At 42.7% G+C, this 19,870-nt stretch overlaps 1 protein-coding gene across 1 annotated transcript in view; it reads left to right on the forward strand.

Moving 5' to 3' along the window:
* Positions 1-19,870, forward strand: part of rims1b (regulating synaptic membrane exocytosis 1b) — a 94,849-nt gene that overhangs the window by 40,799 nt on the left and 34,180 nt on the right. Inside the window, 2 exon segments of the mRNA XM_008300500.1 lie at positions 9,520-9,815; positions 12,348-13,222. Of these exon segments, the coding sequence (XP_008298722.1) occupies positions 9,520-9,815; positions 12,348-13,222 (1,171 nt within the window).

The following is a 19,870-nucleotide window of genomic DNA, read 5'->3' on the forward strand; positions in this document are numbered from 1 at the left end:
TTATGGATTTAAACTGAACAGAGGGACTCCCGGCTTTTGTTATTTCTCCGAGCGTTTGCCGTCCTGTCTGGGGTGGAGAAACCTGGAAGTGTTCCTCACCAGCAGCAGCAGCAGCAGCAGCAGCAGCAGCTTTTCTCTCCATCTTGTACAAACCCTGACTAACTCTGTGTCCACTGTCTGTCTCCTCCCCCCTGCAAAGTGTCTCATAGTGAAGGACAGGGTAAGACTCCAAGCTGGGTGATGGATTTTTTGCTGCATGGGTCACTACTATCCTTCCTTTCCCCCACCACCTCCCCACCCTCCTCCTCCTCCTCCTTTAACACTCGGGTCTGTGCTCATTCACAGAGTCAGAACAGGAATTCAGACCCAGCCCAACAGATCTTTGTGCACAAACAATCCTGAGAATGAATGCAGACCCTGAAAATCGACAGCATGAGCCACGACGTCGGCTGTCTGCAGGGCGTCCGACCCGTCCTGCCCCCTCTTCCTGTGGCCGTAGGCATGGCTGTGCTGGGATACTCTAACGAAACTAAAACGGGGTTCGGGAGATTGGTACTTTTGTAGCTGGCATGTGTATAAGAAAGCACCATTTATATCTATAAATATGAATGCGTACTGAATGCACACTCATGCCTGTGCATGCTTTCCCTGCCTGTGTGTTTGAGACCACACCAGCCTTGCCATGGGGAGACGGGAGGGTTTCAGGTATATATTTATATATATATATGTTCCACTTTGTCCACTTCCCCTTAATGCTTGGTCACTGCTGTCGAGAACGGCAGCGAGTTTTAGCTCGTTGGTGTCGCTCGGCTCTCGAGAAGTCCTTGTTTGACTGTTTATCTGCATCCAGGTTGAGCAGCAAGCAGGAGAAAAGCCGACTCGTGTCCTTCACACAGGTTTTGCTGCTACTTTAACAGATTTTCTTGTAAAATTAAACGGTGGTCGCCAGTATTTTACTGTATTTCTTTACGGCAAAATGTGCGGTTTAATGTGAAATCAAATCAAATCAGGTTTATTGTCATTTTGCTGACAGTAGTACAGGCAAAATGAGAGAGTGTTTCTTCAGGGTCATTGAAGTTTTGCAGAATGAACGTCTGGGATGAGACACTAAACGTTCACTCTGTCTCCTGAAGGGGGCGCTGCGTCCATGCACGCCGCCATTCGTTGGCGAACCTCTTCAGGTCCTGGTAGGTGTTCAGGGACACAAAGACGATGGTGAAGCCACAGATGCTGCCCAGAGCTAGCTGTCTGTCTGTCTGCATCCCCTCCCCAGTAGACGGTGGAAAAGGTCTCTACTGGGCCGGATGTATGAGTGTGATCACATTTAATGGATTGATAACATCAAGGTGACAAAGTTAGCTGGCTAGCTGTAGCTACAGCTTTGCAAAGTGAGATAAAAAGAGCCATTGCTGCAAAAATTCCTGTAAATTTCAACGGGTAAATGTGCGCTGCTCTTGCTTTTAAAGTGTATTCGTGCCGTGTGAGAACAAACAGCCACAACAACTGAGAAACAATGTGCAACTTGCCTCAAAGGAGAAGCTCAACACAAATCACCATCTGTGTGCTCATCAGACGTGATGCACAACACTCAGGGTGATCGCGCTCGTTTAGTGTTTGAAACACCGTGATGCTTATTCCTGAAGTTGAAATCATCGGTTTAAGGAAAGGAAACGGGCTGCGCTGGCTCTGGAGCGGGCCTGATGTGTGCTTCCTGGTCCTCTCTGCCGAGCTGCCCTGCTTCTGCTGGTGCTGGAGCTTGTTAATGGCTGAGTGTTTGTTTATGTGTGTTTGTCAGCTCCAGATGGCTTCCAGAAACCGAACAAACCGCTGACAATCTGTCTCCTTTGTGGAGGAGCACTGCCTCCCAGCGGAGAGCGGGCCGGCGCTGGGTCCTAACACACACATCGCAGCCTCCAGCGCCACCGTAAACGGCGTTTTTAAAACCCAACCAAGGCTTTTTGGTGTGATCTCGACGAGCCATGACGGCGCATGTGGGGGTTTTCTGTAGCCGCTCTGACGTCGGCGGTTGGTGCCTCGTGTAGTCGAAGCAGATTCACACAAAATCCCGTTCGCTCGGTGCATCGAGCTGACGCTGCAGTTTTTACCGGAAGGGAGGATGCACTGCATAATCTCAATCATGTTTCTCAGTGCTAGATGACTAACCCGCTGCTCTCTCCTCTCGTACACCACAGTGTCTGTAGCAGCCTCCATAACACTCACACTCCGGTTAACTCTTTGTCCTCCTCTGCCTCTATTTCTGTCCTTCCTACACCCAGTCACACACATTTATTTGGATATAAAACAGCATCTTTACGAGGCTGACTAACGTGGCAGCGCAGTCTGGCTTTTTAGAGCCTTCACATTCGGCCTGTAGCTCTAATTATAGGACCTCCTGGACTGGATCTGCCAGTAGCAGCGCTCTCAAGACGAGCCTTTATTGTCTGAAGTGCTTTGCTGCGGCAGCTCCTATTATTATCACCTTCGCTGGAAAGTGAAAAGTCCACACAAGAATTCAAAGTGTTTGTTGGCCTCGATGCCGGGCTCGTCAAGCGAGATCAGGGACTCGGGGAAAATGGCACGCCATAAAAATTAAGAAAAATAGAAACTAGAACTTGCTGAGGTGTGATGGAATATAAAAGACATTTCAAATCCACTTTTGGTTCTGTCTCTAGATAAAGTGGTTCAAGTACGAGCCTCCAATTCAAAAAAATTAAACCAACAAAAAAACAAAACAGCAGTTCCTCCAATGGCCACTAGAGGCTGCTTCCAAAACTGAGTCACTCCTTATAGACCTTCATGTTAACACGTCCAACTTTACCGCAGAAACTAACCTGTTGCATCCAGGTCTCTGTAGCTAAATGTAGGAGGGATACTGAGACATATATGTGTATGTATATATAAAGACAAAAAAGCAGCAAGAGTAAAAAGAACAGGTAATAAAATAGTGGAATGCTGTAATGTTTACAAGCTGTGAAAAATGGGGGAAATGAGGAATATCCATAAACTAATGAGCTTTATGCTAATTTAAATACAACAAAACTGGATTTTTACGGTCATGCAAAATTACTTTAAGAAGAAAATATGGATTTTTAATTTGGACAGTTTGCTGTAACAATTTTTTTTTTTTTTTTACGATTTCACTAGGTATTGTGTAATTCTGAGACGGATAAAAATCAAAAGTTTTTATTCCATAATATGTATAATTTATTGTTCAAATAATGATAAACATCTGTAAAATAAAGGTGTTTTTGCTGATTTAGATACAGTCAGTAGTCTAGTAGTCTTTTACAGCAGTAAAAGAATAAATTACTATTTTTGAAAATACAGATTTTTGATGTGGACAATATTTAAAGTTTGAACATTTAAATTAATACTTTTTCTTTAGTTTTTACCAGAAGGAAAATCTGTTAAAAAACCAGTTTAAAAATATTTGCAATCCTTAATATACATAATTTTTCTTTCACATAACGGCAAATAATTGTTTTTCTGATTAAAAAACTGTAAAAAAGAAATTGTCAACATTGCGTTAGAACTAGTTATTATTAGTAAAGATACGGATCCTGGATGTGAATATTACAATTTTAGGCTTTTTATTTTAACAGTTAACGTGGACACTAACACTTTTTTTCTGTGGTTTTTGCTCGATATTAACTAAGGGTGCACGATATATCGGTGACCACATCGGTATCGGCCGATATTAGCGTCTTTTTTGATGTATCAGTATCAGTTTGATAAGCAAATTTAGCCGATGCAAAAAAACGATGATTGTCTAACATCAGCGTCTTCGTCTCTACATTTGATATCGCTGCTATTTCACAGATGTTTTTACTTAAATGGACTTGAATGTTAAATATGTTTAAATATGTTTTACTTTTGTTTCGTAACAAAGAAGACGATGTGGTCTAATTTGGTTTGGGCTGCTTTTGAATAGTTTTCTCACAGTGCGTACTTACACTCATTTTTCAATGTGAACAAAAATCGAATATCAACATCGGTAATATCTGTTATCGGCGATATCAGAAATCTTAGTATCGGCTACCGGTATCGGCCAGAAATTTTAATATCGTGCTTCACTAATAAGACCCATAATTAAACAAAACAGGAAAATCTGTCAAATAATTTTAAAACTGTAAATGAATTACCTTTTTCTGTCTTTTTAAAAGTTAATTTACAGTCAAATGTTGTAAAAATACAAATTACCATTTAGAATTTTACAGTTTCATACAAATTCATTTAGCTTTTATCCAAAGTGATGTAAATACCACACAAGATTTTTGATGTGGATGTTATTGACAGTTTTTTCCTGTTAACTTGTAAATTACAACTTTTTCTTCCAAGTGATTTTACTGCATGTTATTGGTAATTTAACAAGTCAGCCATAAGTCATTTCTCCCAGCGTATGTTATGATGAGCCGGTCCTCTCCGTGGTCCCGCCATCAGAAGCCGGTGTGGATTTACGGCCTCGGCAGCTCGCCCTGCGCTCGGCCTCCTCGGCGGCTGCTTGCTCCGCTGATCTACCGCCTTATTAGGGGAAATGGAGCATTATGTCTTTTGTGGTCGTCTTTCTTCCCGGCGTTCAGGATTTAGCGTCGCCGTGAGCGATGGCGGCCCGCACCTCGTATGTCATCCTGTCCGGGGGTTTGTGTTGGAGGGCGGGTCGCTGCTCGCCGACCGATCCCCCCAACAAGCGCCATCTATTCTGCCTATTTAAGGAAAAGCTGGTGTTCACACAGCTCAGGCCTAAATGAATCCTGCTGCTGGTGGAACAGTGAAGGCGATGAAGGGAAGCGCTTGAACGGGCGGCGAGGAGGTGGAGGCGATGAGTGACGCGTCTGTGGCGTCTTCATCTGGCGAGTCGGCTGAGCAAGGAGGCGAGGAGACAGGGAAAGGAGACGAGGGATGGAAGGGAAAAGAGAGGAGGGAAGAGAAGGAGGGAGCAATGGGAAGAGGAAAGGAAAGGAAAGGAAAGGAAAGGAAAGGAAAGGAGAAGATTGAAACGACAAGTAGGAAGCAAGAAAGAGACGAGCAAAGAGAGGGAAGAAGCAAAGGAAAAGAGAGCAAGAAAGGAAAGGAGGAAGGGAAAGAACAAAATTTAAGAAGAGGAAAGGAGAAAAGAAAAGGTGATAAGAAGCTAAAGATAAAGAAAATAGTGAAAGGAAAAGAATCAAGGAAAGGGAATTAGGACAGGGAAAGGTATAAAGGAAAGAGAGGGAGAAGCAACTGGAAGAGAGGAGGAAAGGAAAGGAGAGGATTGAAATGGAGACAGGTAGGAAGCAAGGAAGAGATGAAAGGAAAGGAGAAGATTGAAACAACAGGTAGGAAGCAAGAAAGAGAAGAGCAAAGAGAGGGAAGAAGCAAAGGAAAAGAGAGCAAGAAAGGAAAGGAGGAAGAGGAAGGAAAGGAGAAGATTAAAATGGAGACAGGTAGGAAGCAAGGAAGAGATGACAGGAAAGGAAAGGAGGAAAAAGAGGGAGAAGCAGCTCGAAGAGAGGACAAAGGGAAAGGAAAGGAAAGGAAAAGATTGAAATGAAGACAGGTAGGAAGCAAGAATGAGAAAAAAGGTAAGGAAACAAGGAGTTGAAAGGAAAAGAAAACAAGAAGAGCAAAGAGAGGGAAGAAGCAAAGGAAAAGAGAGCAAGAAAGGAAAGGGAAAGAAGAAAACTTAGGAAGAGGACAGGAGAAAAGTAAAGGGGATAAGAAGCTGAAGAGAAAGAAAATAGGAAAAGGAATTAGGGAAGAAAGAGAAAAGGAAATAGGGAGAGGTAGAAAGGAAAGGAAAGGCACAAGGAAATGAGGAAATGAAAAGTAAAATGGATAAGTGAGTCAAACCAAGGAAAGTAAAAAGAAAAGAAATAAGGAGAGAAATAACGGAAGAAAAGGAATGACAATGAGAGAATTTCAAAGGAAATATGGAAACATGGAGGTGAGAAGAATGAAACGAGAGAAGAAAGAAAGTAATGAACATGTACAACAGCATGTACAGTAAGTCACACAGTAACACACACAGTAACATGTACAGTAACATGTACAGTAGCATGTACAGTAACACACAGTAACATGTACAGTAACATGTACAGTAGCATTTACAGTAACACACAGTAACATGTACAGTAGCATGTACAGTAACACACATGTGCAGTGAGCTGGAGGCGGCACCACAGTGGGCTGCCTCTGGACAGAGCGAGCTGATTGGACGGTTCAGCCGGCGACCACACGTGTCTCACACACACACACACACACACACACACACACACACACACAGCTGTAGCATCATATGAACACAATGACACACACGGTTAATTCCCTTCGGTGTCTTTCAGCGCACAGAAGGATTAGGCGTTACATCCTCGGCATGTGTGTTTGTATGTTCAGCAAGTTGCGCATAAAGCTGCAGATACGGAGAGACGGAGGCGTTTTATTAGATAATGAGAAGCTGCTTTTAGACTCTCAGACACAAACAGTGGATGTTTGTTCGTCCGTATGATGATCTCATTCAAGGATTAGGCTGCAGAGCGTTTGCTCAGCGGCAGCAGAGGAGCCTATAGACGCTCATGAGCTGCGTTTAGGTCGTGACTCGGGAAAAGTCACGTCTTACACATTGTGTTCTGAAAAATTAATGCATTGTTTTACTTATTTAAAGCCTGGAGAGGGTGCTTATTGACACTACACTGTAAGAAGTGAACAGTTTTTAATGTAATGTGGTGTAGTGCACCATCATTTAAACTTGTACTTTGTACGTTTAAAATACTCTAAAATAAGAACTTTTTTCTACATATAGAAGAATCTGTGCGGTATTGATAGCATCTGTTAATATCGGTGTGCATTTCCTCATATAAAAGAATTGCACTGCATAATATCAACAGTATTTCATGTTTTTTTCTTCCCATTTTGCTGCAGTAACGCTGATTTCCCAGCTGTGTTGACCTGTCATTTTTATTTATTTTTTCCTGTTGTGTTAAGCTAATAATTAGAAAAATCCATGGAAACAAAAAAGAGTTAGTTTAAACCCAATAAAAAATAGACCAAAACTAGAACAGATAGCAAACATTTATCCTGTAAACTACAAAAACTTTTCTCAGCACGTAAGGGATTCAGCTTTACATGTGTCATTTTAAAATTAGCCAAAAGTTTGCACTGATCAGACTGGTACAAACTACAAATTCTGAGCTCCTCGCAAAAAGTCAGAGAGTTTTCAGTGTTTCCACAGAGCAGAGAGGAAACCAAAAAATCTGAGAGACTGAGAGGAAAATCAAACCTACTGGATCAATAGAATAAATGCGACATGGTTCAGGAACAGTGACCAGAGGAGCACGTTGTTGGACGATACATTCAGCATGGTGAAACATGTTTATAGAAACCTTACAAACCGAATGAGTGACATATCTGCAACAACATTGGTGACACCAGTGGACACCAATGTTCTGTATGTGTTGATTACAGGTTTTGTAATGGTATTACAACTGCATCGCACTGCAATAAAGACAGCCTTTTCTCTGTCTTCATGGTTCTGCTTCCATAGAAGTGCAGGACTTTATATTGCAGTGAGAAATGAACCTACAGTGAGTTACAATGTGACCACTCTGGAAAGACTTCTTGGTTTTCATGCTGTTAGCTTCTCCTGTTGCACCCATATTCTCCCGTGTTTTTTTCTGGACACGGTACTGGATCATGTATTTTTCAAAATATTGCGAAGCTCACAAATGTTTAAAAATTGCCGAAGACAGAACGTTTAAATCTGACCCCTATTCGTAACAACCATCTATCTTTACCTGCTAAAACGGACCCTAAATGTACATGCTACGTAACTTCTTCTTAGATAACCAGTTCGCCAGCTTTGACCAATTATGTGAGACTTTTGGATGAAACAAATCCAACTTTTTCAGATACTTTCAGCTTCGGGACTTTGCCAGAACCCACTCCACCCAGTTCCCCCAAATTCCCCCACCCAGTGGTGCCCATCTACTACCTGAGGCTCACACCTTGCAGTACCTGGTTGCGCCACCAGGTGGAGCCTCTTAAAAGACATGTCTCCTATGACTACAACCTCCTGTCAGCAGCGGGTGACTCGACCAACTGGCAGGATGAACTGCAGATTGTCTTCCCTTAGAGGAGTCCACTCATCCTCCAGCTGTGCCTCATACAGTTTAAAGAATGTTTAAATCTGACCGGACAGGTGAACTTTTGGTGTTTGGCGCCTGAAACCCATCGACAGCCTCGACGGTGAATGAAATGTCAAAAAGGAAAATGGAATAAAACTGGTGGTCAAAGATTAGCGTCCAGCTGTGAAGAAGAAACGGTGCATTTGTTTGAGTAAATTTCACTGTAGAGCAATCATCCCATCATGCTCTGCTGGTAGAAGAGGAGCTGTTTCATCTGGCCGTTAATCTCCATGATGGAAGAGGAGGAGGAGGAGGAGGGGGGCTATAAGTTAGAAGTTATGGATTGCGAGCTGCTATTGTCAGCTGATGATGAGTTGAATAATGGTGAGGAGCTGAAGGGATTACTGTCCACTGCTAATCTGAGGTGCAGGAAGACTCGCAGAGAAAGAGGCTGCAGTGTTTGGCTGGGCGGCCGGCCGACAGCTGTGGGCCGTGCGGGCGGCTGATTTACTTTAGATTAGTCTGGACATGCGCCAACTAGGATTCAATCAGGCCATGATGAATGCGCTCTGGCACGCTGGAGGCTAACCGCTAAACTGCCTGCTAACGGTGCATCCCGCTGGCTGTCAACGAGCAACATTTCGGGGGGTTTCCACGGGTCCCAGAGGTGGTGTTTTTTTGGTTTCCAGCTTGAGTTCTGCAACCGGAATACGAGCGCGTTCCCCGACTCCGCTTTGGATTTATTCTCTTTGCAAAATAAACCGGCGGGATTATAAATACGGAGGGAGATAAATCCTGTTTTTCTGTGCAGTGGAAGTGAGGTGGTGTTCCGTAGCCATGGCTACATGTGAGTATCCGATGCCGTCCGCGGCTTCGGTTTGGTGGATTTTATTGCGTACGTGTCCGTCGACATCACCGCTGTTTGTGTTTGCGAGTGAATCGTAGAACACAACAGCACAATGTCATTTATCTGTTGCCGCCTCGTCTCCATTTATAATATTACAGCTTTGTTTGAGGGCCTGTAAACTCCATAACAGATCTGTTATTCTGTTAAATCACCAACATCATGCAAAAATAATAAACAAGAGTCATAAAAATCCCAACATTGGAGCTACATGACAGTTTATTTTGTTGTAAATGCCAAGCTGTGTTCACTGGTAACGGATGTGTTGAAGCAGCAAAGTGTGTCATATCTGAGTGCTCTTTAATATTTGATGAGCTGTAGCAAAGGAAGGAGGTAAAAGCAAATGTGGGAACCAATATTCTTCTAAATTAGCTGTTGACAGACAAAACAAAGACACTGAATCTGCTGCCACAAGTTTGTCTTGGTGCTAAAGTTGACTGGTGTTGTGTAAATGTTGTTCATGCTGCTCAGTCGTTGTGCTGCTTTAATGTGCTTCACCTTCTCCGATCCCTGCAGGTAATGTGGGTGTGCAACCTGTGCCGTAAGCAGCAGGAGATCCTCACCAAATCAGGAGAATGGTTTTCGGGTTCAGGGGTGCGGCCCGGGAGCCTGGGCACCTCCTTGACCGACCCGGCCACGGGAGGTGAGGCCCAGTGGGACAGGAAGCTGATCCGCTCCAGGTCCCAAGCTCCGCCCTCCAGTGTCAACGCCGGGCCACCGGACGGGTCGCAGCTGCCCGCCGGCGTCACCGCGGCCAAGGGGGCCGACACGATGCCGGGCTCTCGGTCCCAAAGCGAACCACCGAGAGAAAAGTAAGATGAGCGTCAACCGAACACAACATCTGTAACTTCAACACACTAAACACCACAACCTGCTGCTGCTGTGTTCAAAAGACATGTTTAGGAAAAACACAAATATTACACCAGTTATCAGAGAAAGAATTGTTCCAACAGTTACTTAATACCAAACATTTGTGGTGAAAATCAACCAAATCTAAGCTTGAAATCATTATGCAGTCGTGACTCCGACCCTTAACAATCCTAAACCTGCTATCCAGCAGGTTTTCAGGAAAAACGAACAGAACCCATTAAAAACAGCCTAAACATAGCGACAGCCTTGGATTGTGACTCCGACATGACATTTAATGTCACCAATCAGGATGACGGCGTATTATCTGACTGAACAATCCCACAGATTGGCTACGTTCACACTGCAGGACTTGATGCTCAATGAGGATTTCTTTGTGACTTCCTTCACGTTTCCACTTAAATGCGACTTGTATGTGATCTGCTGTGTGAACTTCATACAACCCAAAAGTGTCCCGCATGCGCAGAAGAGGACACGACGACGTCACACGCAGCGAGCGTGCTCAGTGTTTATGGAAGTAAACATGGATGGTAACGGTGGAGCGTATCTGCCACTCCCCCGCCGCCATCGATGGAGGAAACAGAAGTGTGAGCGCTAACTAAACTAGCATCAGCAGCCAAGTACTGCCTGTGTGTTCTGGACACTTCCACCTCATTGGAGCGCAACCCTGGGGTGGAAGTGTCCTCCGACCGCGCTGAATACTTATCATTAATTGGGCCTGAATATCCAGAGAGCAGAAAGTGCTATTGGGACCAGCCCTACTAGTTATTATAACAACTATGAACAATAAATATTAACAACTAATCAAGCCCTCCTTGTATCTGAACCTCCGTCTTGACAATCCGACAGCCTTGATATCCGACATAAAAGAAGGTTTTACATTTAGTGTCAGATTATCGAGTCACGACTGTATTTTTTAATCAAAATCACATTTTTTGACATCATCTCAAAAGTTAAACATTTTGCACTAAAAAGATTCTTTAAAAGGCAAAAAGTTCCTCCCTCACTCGCTCAGCTGTGACCAAAAGTCAAAAAAAAGTTTTGCCCCAGATTCTATAAAGAATACGACTCAACCAAGAAGCTGTGACTGATTCTGACGGTCATGTGACAAAAGCTTTGGTCTGAACTGCTGTGTTGGTTTTGCCAAATCACCAAAACTACAAATTGACCCGAAAACTGTAAAAAGAAAACCAGCAGATTTGTGAAAACTGCACCAAGTCTGATGTATTTAATTAAAATGTGTTTTTTCTGCTCATTTAAAAGTTAACCATCAGTAAGCTGTTGGCACGAACCAGGTTCTGTGCTTTTTGGAGAAACCTTAAATCCATCAGCTGTGACCAACATAACAAATATTCAGGCAGAAGTAGGTTGAACTGCAGGCTGTGTCTAAGCATGGAAACAATTTAAAAATAGTAAATAATATTTATAGTATGTGGGGTTTTATTATCGGTAACACCTTTCGGACATTTGACATCTTTGTTTATTTTTTGTTCTTTATGGTGTTATAACTGCATCAAACTACACTAAGAACACTTTTGATTTCGCTCTACTCTTAGCTATAGTTGTGCTGTTTCCATTACGTTTATACCATTCAGAAAAATTACAAAAATCAATGTTTTCAATTTCAACTCCCAAAGCCAGAAACTAAAAGTCACACCAACTAGGATTTTAAAAAAGTCCCATAAGATTAGATGTCGTGCTACACAAAAAGCCGTTCTCTCTGCTTCTAGTCGTGGTCGTTCTGCTTCCATAGAGGTGCAAGACTTTATATTGTTGTAAAAAATGAGAACACAGTGAGTAAAAATGTGACCGGAGCAAAAAAAACCAAACCCCCAGAAGCTGCTCAGAGTTCAGAGAGTTAATATAATCTGAACTGGTGGACGGAAACCTGATTTCTCTTTCCGCTCAGAGAAATCGAGGAAAAGCTACAGAACACGGCTTTGGACCCAGTTTTTTTTTTTGTATATTTGCTGAAGCTGATGTTACTTTTTAATCCAGGAGATAAAAAAAGAACTGATCTGTGTCTGCTGTAGCTTAACCAGCAGAGAAGCTACGTCACAGGTTTTAGTCTTGAGAGGTCTTTGACTCAATCCCTTTTGTTTCATTCGCTGGCGGAGTTAGGTAAGAAGTCATCGCGGTCTCAGCTGTGTTAGGGGGCTTTTAATCTGAAGACGATTTGGTAGATATAGTCCAAAAACGTACCGCATCTGAGTCTGAAACTGTGATGTTTTATTTAAATTAATGTGTTCTAGATGTTTTATTTAAATGTTAGTCAACAGTAAAAAAGAAAAGTCGTGTTTGTTAATAAGATTTGGTCAGTATAGTCGGAAAACGTACCAAATCTGAGCCTAAAATTCGGATTTGAGCAAGATTTGGTGACTATAGGAAGCAAAATCTCTACTTTTCTCACCGGTTTTAAAGCAGACGATGTGTTTGTGTCGACTAAAGGAGTTAAAGGACTTTTCTTTGTCTTCCAGGAAAAGGCCGGTTTCCCTCCATGAACAGAATGGTAAAGGAGGGATGGGACGTGGTAGCGGCCGGAGACCAGCTGGAAAGGTCCAGTCTCAGTCGTCCCTGGACGAGCGGGTCGGACCCGCAGAACGAGAGAGGCGACTCGGAGACGGACGGCGGCTGGAGAAGATCCATTCTCAGGACTACGAGGACGGAGACGAGAGCCTGAGTCGGTCGGAGTCGCACCGGAGACGCCCGGACGACGAGGAGCAGAGGGAGCGTCAGCGGCGGGAGGAGGAATTCCAGAACCGGTACCGCAGCGACCCAAACCTGGCCAGGTACCCGGTGAAGCCGCAGAAGGAGGAGCAGGAGATGCGGATGCACGCCAAGGTGTCCAAGGTGAGGCACGAGCGACGGCACAGCGACCTCGCCATCAACGAGGTGGGACTGGAGGGAGGCGGCGGGGGAGGCGGAGCTGGGGAGGTGCCCGAGAACCGCCTGGCCAGGAGGGGCGGCGGTGGGGAGGGTGACCGCAAGGTCCCCCTGGAGAACCACCGAGCCTACCCCGTGGATAGGACCGTGGGAGGGGGGGCGCCGCCGGCCGGAGGTGGAGGGAGATCAGGGCCCCAAACCGGGGGACCTCCGGACTGGGGCCCCAACAACGGCCGCCTGGAGCCCACACGGACGCCTCGGGACAAAGGTGGCGACAGCCTGCTGAGGAAGGACTCTCAGAGCTCGGACCAGTCGGAGTCTCTGCGGCCGCCCCCCCCACGGACACACAAGAGCAAGCGCGGAGTCAACAAGAGGCAGATGTCCATCAGCAGCTCAGAGGAGGAGGGCGGCTCCACGCCCGAGTACACCAGCTGTGAGGACGTGGACATGGAAAGCGTCAGCGAGAAAGGTCAGTCAGACAGATGTGCTCACTCCGCTGGCTTACTGAGCTACATCCATGAGAACCCACCGTCCACTGCTCCGTCCATCCCCTTACCTTAGACGCTGCTGTTTCTGGCTTTGTCTTCTCACCTGAACCTGCTCATGAGCTCTCACCTTCCTCATCCTTTATTTCCCACGTGTGTCTGTGCAGCTGAACCATGAGGGGTTTTAAACCGTCTCGTTTTTGTAAATATCACCTTCGGGCTGTGTGTCGGCTCAGTTTGCTGCAGCACCAACAGGTTTTATGGTTAATTGCAACCTGCTGAATGACCGGACAAAGGAAAGAATTTATGTTCCTCTCGCCTTATTTTCTCCACCCTGGCATCTAAAATAGCCTCGGTAGTGGAATTACAGTAACAGGAAAAAAACCCAAGAGATATTTTGACCCCTAAGATTACTCTAATACCGACACATTCTAATTTGGGACTGTAAAACTATGTGATAAGTGATAGGATGAAGCAGCCACCCGGCGCTCGCTGCATTACGATCCCTGTGTGTCATCTACACCTCTGTGCTGTGGCTAAACCCTGCAGCTCTCAGGACATTTATTTGGAGAGTCCCTGTGATTTAGGCCAGCAGATTTGTGGAATTAGGTCAGTGGCTCGCTGGCTACGTAATGCTTCGCAAACAGCCAGCTGCGACGGCCGACCGCGAAAAAACCCGCCGGCTGAAATCGAGCCCGGTCACCGCCGCGATGGTCAGCAGCTTCTCGGCGACGCCAACACGTCGACGCCGTAGGAAAAAGTCCAGAAACAAGCAGTGCAGGAGCGTTTCGGTTCAAGCGATGCTGCGTCGGCTTATCTCGCACAGAAGAGGGGCTGTTCCAGATGTTTTAATCCAGATTACTATAACTCAGGGACTGGTAACGGGTAGATGGTGTGGATTGGGATTATTAGCTGTTTTAAACACTCTTTAGCGAGCCGGGCCTCCAAACAGGGCGTCTCCGTTTACGCTCGGCTGTGGCGAGAGGAAAAGTCTTGCAGGATAATGAGCAGTGTGATGTTTGAAGAAATTGCATTTTACACGGTGGTTAAGTTGACTTTGGTGTCAGGAGAGGATCCAGGTGTTACTGCAGGTTCGTTAGATGCGTCTGCAATTAAAGAAATGTCTCAAAATTTAAGCGTAAGTTAAAAGAAAGGCGTCATCTTTTGTTTGGTTGCTGCATCATCCCAGTTTGATTCTTTCCTCTGCGGCGGAACGCATTTTATTTTGCAGTTTTTCTGGACTCATGTGCAAAGTTTATGCAGGAAACCCGACATGCAGTCACCTCTTGAGTTGCTCATTTACACATCCAGCAGGTGTTTCTGGCCAATTAGCGCATCCAGCTTCATGCACTATGTAAGAAAGATCCTCCAAACAAGAAGAAAAATGAAGCTAATGTCGAAGTGATTTGCACATTTCTAATCTTATTTTGGGGTCTACTTGAACACATTTGCATGCTTTAATGTTCAAACAAAGCTATTTTTCTAATGTGCATTTCTGCAGCAGCTTCATCTTTAGCTCCTTTCTCTTTAAGACCCGCCTCCTCCTCTGATTGGTCAGGCGGCCTGACGAAAGCAAGATAATGTTGGGTCTTAACGCCAGAACTATGACTAAAGCTGCTGTGGAAAAAGGGTATTTTTTGCAGTAAGCCATATATATATATATTCCCATGGGACTTGTGACTTCCAAGAGCCAAAAGCGTAAAGTTAGACTCAGGAAACTAGATCAGTTTTTTTGTCATTGAAATTTGCAGAGAATCGAGAAGTAAAATACAAGTAAGGCCAAACTGTCCACCCCTGGTTCGATTCTTTGATTCCTATAATTGTAAAAGAGACTTAAAATCATAAATTATGTCTAAAAGATGGACGTAGCCTCCGTGTCTGAAAAGTGAAGCAAATCACAGGAAGCGTCTTAAACCTGCATTTTGTCTCCTGTCCAGCAGGGGGCAACTCCTCTGGTTGCTAAAGATCATATGAAAGTCTACGAGAAAATGAGCCTGTTTTGTGAACATTTTCTTGAGTTTATGGTCTCAATCGCTAGTTTGACGTCTTCTTTAGCACAGCACGGTGTTTTGAGGTTCTTGGCTTCGTCATTTCTTTTTGTTTGGGGTGACTATGTTGACGGATCCAAGATCAACCTTCTGACTGATGATTTTAGGTTTTCTTGAAAACGTGGAGGTAATTCTCCTTCTTCATTATTCAGTTTACTTACTTGGTGTAAAGCACCAGACCTCCACTGTCAGCAGAACAGCCCCTGAGCATGATGCTGCCACCTCCATGCCTGACTGTAGGTTTGGTGTTCTTAAGGTCACCGTCTCTCCTCCAAACAAGTCAGTGGTTCACTTTTTCAGATCGTTGCTGAAACTCAAATCATGGTCCCATTTACAGAAAGATAGACAATAAATAATTAGTTCTTTAACAACGCTTGACTCTAAAATGACACCATTTTTATTGCATTTTTAAAAAATTATATTTTTTTACAGTAGAAAAATAAATGACTAAAAAAAAAGTCGTAATATTTTAATGTTATTGTACAGATTCCCCAGTTTTGTTCCGTTACAGAAAAGTTTTAATTGACACAGTGATCTGAAGAAATAAGCCGTACATAACCCCCAATTTAAAAATCTGTATTTTTCCACGTAGTCTTGTCTTCTTTTATGGCGTGACTTTAAAATACAACCATTTTACTCCACTATAAACAGACATTTGTTATTATTTGTACTGTTTCTTGTCTGTTTGTTTGTGTTACACCCACTCAGAGACGAGCCTCACAAAGGGGTAAATAGTATAGAATCTTTTATTATTGGAGTCCAGTGATAAAGTCAGTCCATACGACATTTACCTTCACCGTACCCGACTCCAGTTTAACTCCCAAGTCTGCTACAGGATGGGGGATAGTTCCCATAACACCACTGCACTCTTCTGTATTCCAGAACAGTTAACACACAGTTACACATGTGTGACTGTATTTACTGCACACCTTCGGCCCTCCCTGACTGCTGGACTGGATATACTGGGTACAGGTGATAAGCTGACAAAATAAACAAACAAACAAACAAACATCACCCATCTCCTTTTGCCCAGGACGGACGAGACAAAAGCAAGGAAACCCCCCAAAAAGCAAATAAACTACACAAACAAATGATTCCCAACAAGAGCAGCGAATGGACCACGGAGCTCTGGAGGGAAACGAACATCAACAATCATAAAAATGCTTTATTACAAAATAAATATTAAAATATACACTAATTAAAATGTGAATAATGACAAACTCTAAAATACCCGGTTTGTCAGTCGTCTGCTTCCTCGTCAGCTACTGCCTTCAACACAGCAGTGGAGCACATCTGGAATTAATTAAAACAGTAAATGTGCTGAACACGCTAAACAGGACATCATTAAAAAAAACAAAAAACACCTTTACACACAAAAGAACAGAATTTGATTGGTTTGTTTGTTTATTAATTTTATTTTTTACAATTTTTTAAATAGTTTTTGAACATTACAGTATTCCATCATTTATTACTATTATTATTATTATTGTTGTTGTTGTTATTATTGTTATTATTATTCATTTTTTAAAGATTCTGTACCTGTCATCCATGATGCCAGATTTTTACCCTTTTAAACAGGATTTATTTTTATTTTTTTTTACAGTGTATTTTCAGTTTTCAGTATTCAAAATCAATCCAAGTGGTGCTAAAGGCTTGTTTTAACTATTTAAAAACGACAGTGCAGATGCTGCTGTTAGCCGTTAGCTTCTTATTTCTTTTGTCGTCGGTTTTTCATGACTTGTATAAAACAGTTTAACATCGTTTTGTAGATTTTTCTCAGGCAGTAAACGATCCCTTTTGGACCTACTGATTGCTCGTTTCGACAGGAGCTTAATTACTTCGCAGCTATAACTCTGTGTGCACATTTAGCTGATTTAGAGGTAAAACCTCAGCACGGACGTATTTCATTTTCTAGAAAACCGACTCCCCGTGACGTAAAGGCGAAACATTAACTAACAGGACGTTGATTGTAATTTTACGTGCGCCTGTAAAACTGCCCAACTTATTGGGGAACAGATGGATTACAGGCAGAACATCACTCAGATTACAAGCTTTGATTTAATCTGGGGACACACGTGATATACGGCGGCATGTTTTTACGTCGTTTCCATTGATTATGTGTCCCATGAATTCTCTGAGCGGGATTATTGTAAACAGAGTTCACCCGCTCGGCGCTTTAACAACTCGCTGGAGTTAAGTGGAGGAAGGGAGCGATTCGCAGTAATTGCGTTACTCCCTCGGCGGAAAGAGCAGCAGCGAGGTGATAATGCTGCTGAGTAAATGGAAGAGGAAGTACGCTGCTGGGACGACGCTCGCTCTCCTGCTGCTGCACTTCTCTCTCTCTATATATACAGTATATATATATGTGTGTGTTTGAGATATTCCTACACTTCCCAGAATCACTTTAACGTCCTCCAGAGAACGAAGCCGCGACATCAAACTGCATCATGTGGACGCTTGTTTTCACAGTTGATCATCTGGTTTCTACAACATTTTCTGCTCAACCGTCTCCGATTCACCTGAAAGTTTTACAGCATAAAAAACAGATATTTTAATTATAATTTTAGCTCGATGCATCAAACACTTTCCAAGATAAAACTAATAGAAAATCATTCAACGTTCACATATTTCGGTGACCAAGCTGAAGATTTACAGCTAATCTACTGTTAACATGGAAATAAAACAACAAAAAAATCTTTACTGATCGTTTGTTTCATCTCAGATCATCAGGAGCCTTCTGCTCGACTGTTTCTGATGTCCTTGAATTTTTTTTATTATCCTAAACTAAACTGAGATTTTAGCCTGATATATGAAACACTTCCTGCACATTTTTCTCACGTTGAAATTTCAGGCTGTTTCAACATTTCAGGAACTGTTAAAATATAAAAACCTCATTCTAACAGTTGTTTCTCATCATGTCATCAATGCAGAATTTGCAATACTGGACAAATAAGTCAAAACATCTCTGAGTCGAGATGTGAACAATAATAAAGAGTCCCATCACTGAGCTCTTAACAAAACAAACTGATCATCCAGAAGTCAGATAGTGACGTTATCTGAACTATATGTAACTGCATGTTCTGATAATACAAAGCAAATACATAAAGAATACTTTTAATCTGAAATACTTGATCACAAAATAAAACCAAGAAGTAGAACAAATAAAAAAAAAACAGACCAAAACTGTAAAATCACATCAAAAATCTGTGTTTTTACAAATAGTTATTCGTTATTTTGCAATATTTTACCTCAAAAGTTCAGTTTTTAATGTGTCTGAATTAGTAAAGGTTTCATTTTACATCAGTGAGTTTAAATATGTTAAAAAGCTGTAAAGTTTGACATTTTAACGTGGTGGTTTATGAGGTCTTTTGTCATCTACAAGCCAGTTTGACGTTATCACACATCTTTGTTGTTTCATTTTTACAAGCAGTTTGTCAAATAATTTGGTTTAGATCTGAAATCTTCAGCCTGGTTACAGAAATATATGAAACTGTGGTTGTTTTTTATGACAACCTTTTATAAACATGAATTTTTATACGTGTGTTATGATATTCACCAAGTGAAATATGTTTCACTTTAAGGTTCTTTCATTTATTTAATGATGTAATTAAACAACGAGCTCAGTTTTAGTCGCCTGCACGACGATCTGAAGGTCGACTCATTTCTATCCTGAGGGCGTCTCAGGTTTCTACTATTTTCCCTCCAGCCGCTCTCGTTAAAAGTCGACTCGTTTGTTTTTGAAATCTAAATGCTCTCATTTTTCTTAACCGTTTTGTTAATTTACTGATTTTTCCTTTTGATATTTTTGCTGTAATTCTTTGTCAAGCGTCTCGTTGGACATCGTTTAGTTTGTCACTGTTGTAAAGGAGGCTTGACGGGAACATGTGGCTGCACAGAAATGAATCGTGTTGAATGACACTAAAGCTGTGCTCAAAACAAACACTTCATTCATGCAGGTTGTTGAGACAGCAGGTTTATTCGTACATATGACTTTGGAGGGATGTTATCAAGCTTGTTTAACTTTATGGAGCCGTGAAAGAGACTCAAACTGTTTATTAAAAGCAACACTATGGGTCCACAAAACACCTCAAGAGTCATTTAAGATTCACTTTTCTTAAGGGATTTACTTCACGATGTAAAACAGAATCACCTAAAAGCCTCCCCTGGTTGAGGACGTGTTGAATTTTAGTGCTCAGCTGTTGTCGTCTCACAAAGTTGTCTTATACGTGAATTAAACACAAAACTGCAGAAGATTAGAAAACAAGAAAACCAGACTGGTCGGAGGAGGAGAGGATTACATTACTGGAGGATTCAATAAACGAAAGAACAAACTTTAAAAAAAACCCAAAATGTTTAAATCATGCAAATCCACAAACAGAAAACAATGAGTGTGGGAGGAATTAATTCAGCAAGTCTGGAAATGTTTTCTTCATTTATCGCCATAAACTCAACCATTACAGTCACAAGTCCCTCCACTTTTTGTAGTTTTTGTTTAATACTTTTGTGCAGCTGTTAAACCGTCTGACCCCCATTTTTTAGATCTTGAGCGACTCGTCTCTGGAAGGCCATTCAGTCAGAAAAGTT

This window comes from Stegastes partitus, unplaced genomic scaffold (assembly GCF_000690725.1).
Source record: "Stegastes partitus isolate 25-593 unplaced genomic scaffold, Stegastes_partitus-1.0.2 Scaffold1550, whole genome shotgun sequence".
Classification (NCBI taxonomy): domain Eukaryota; kingdom Metazoa; phylum Chordata; class Actinopteri; family Pomacentridae; genus Stegastes; species Stegastes partitus.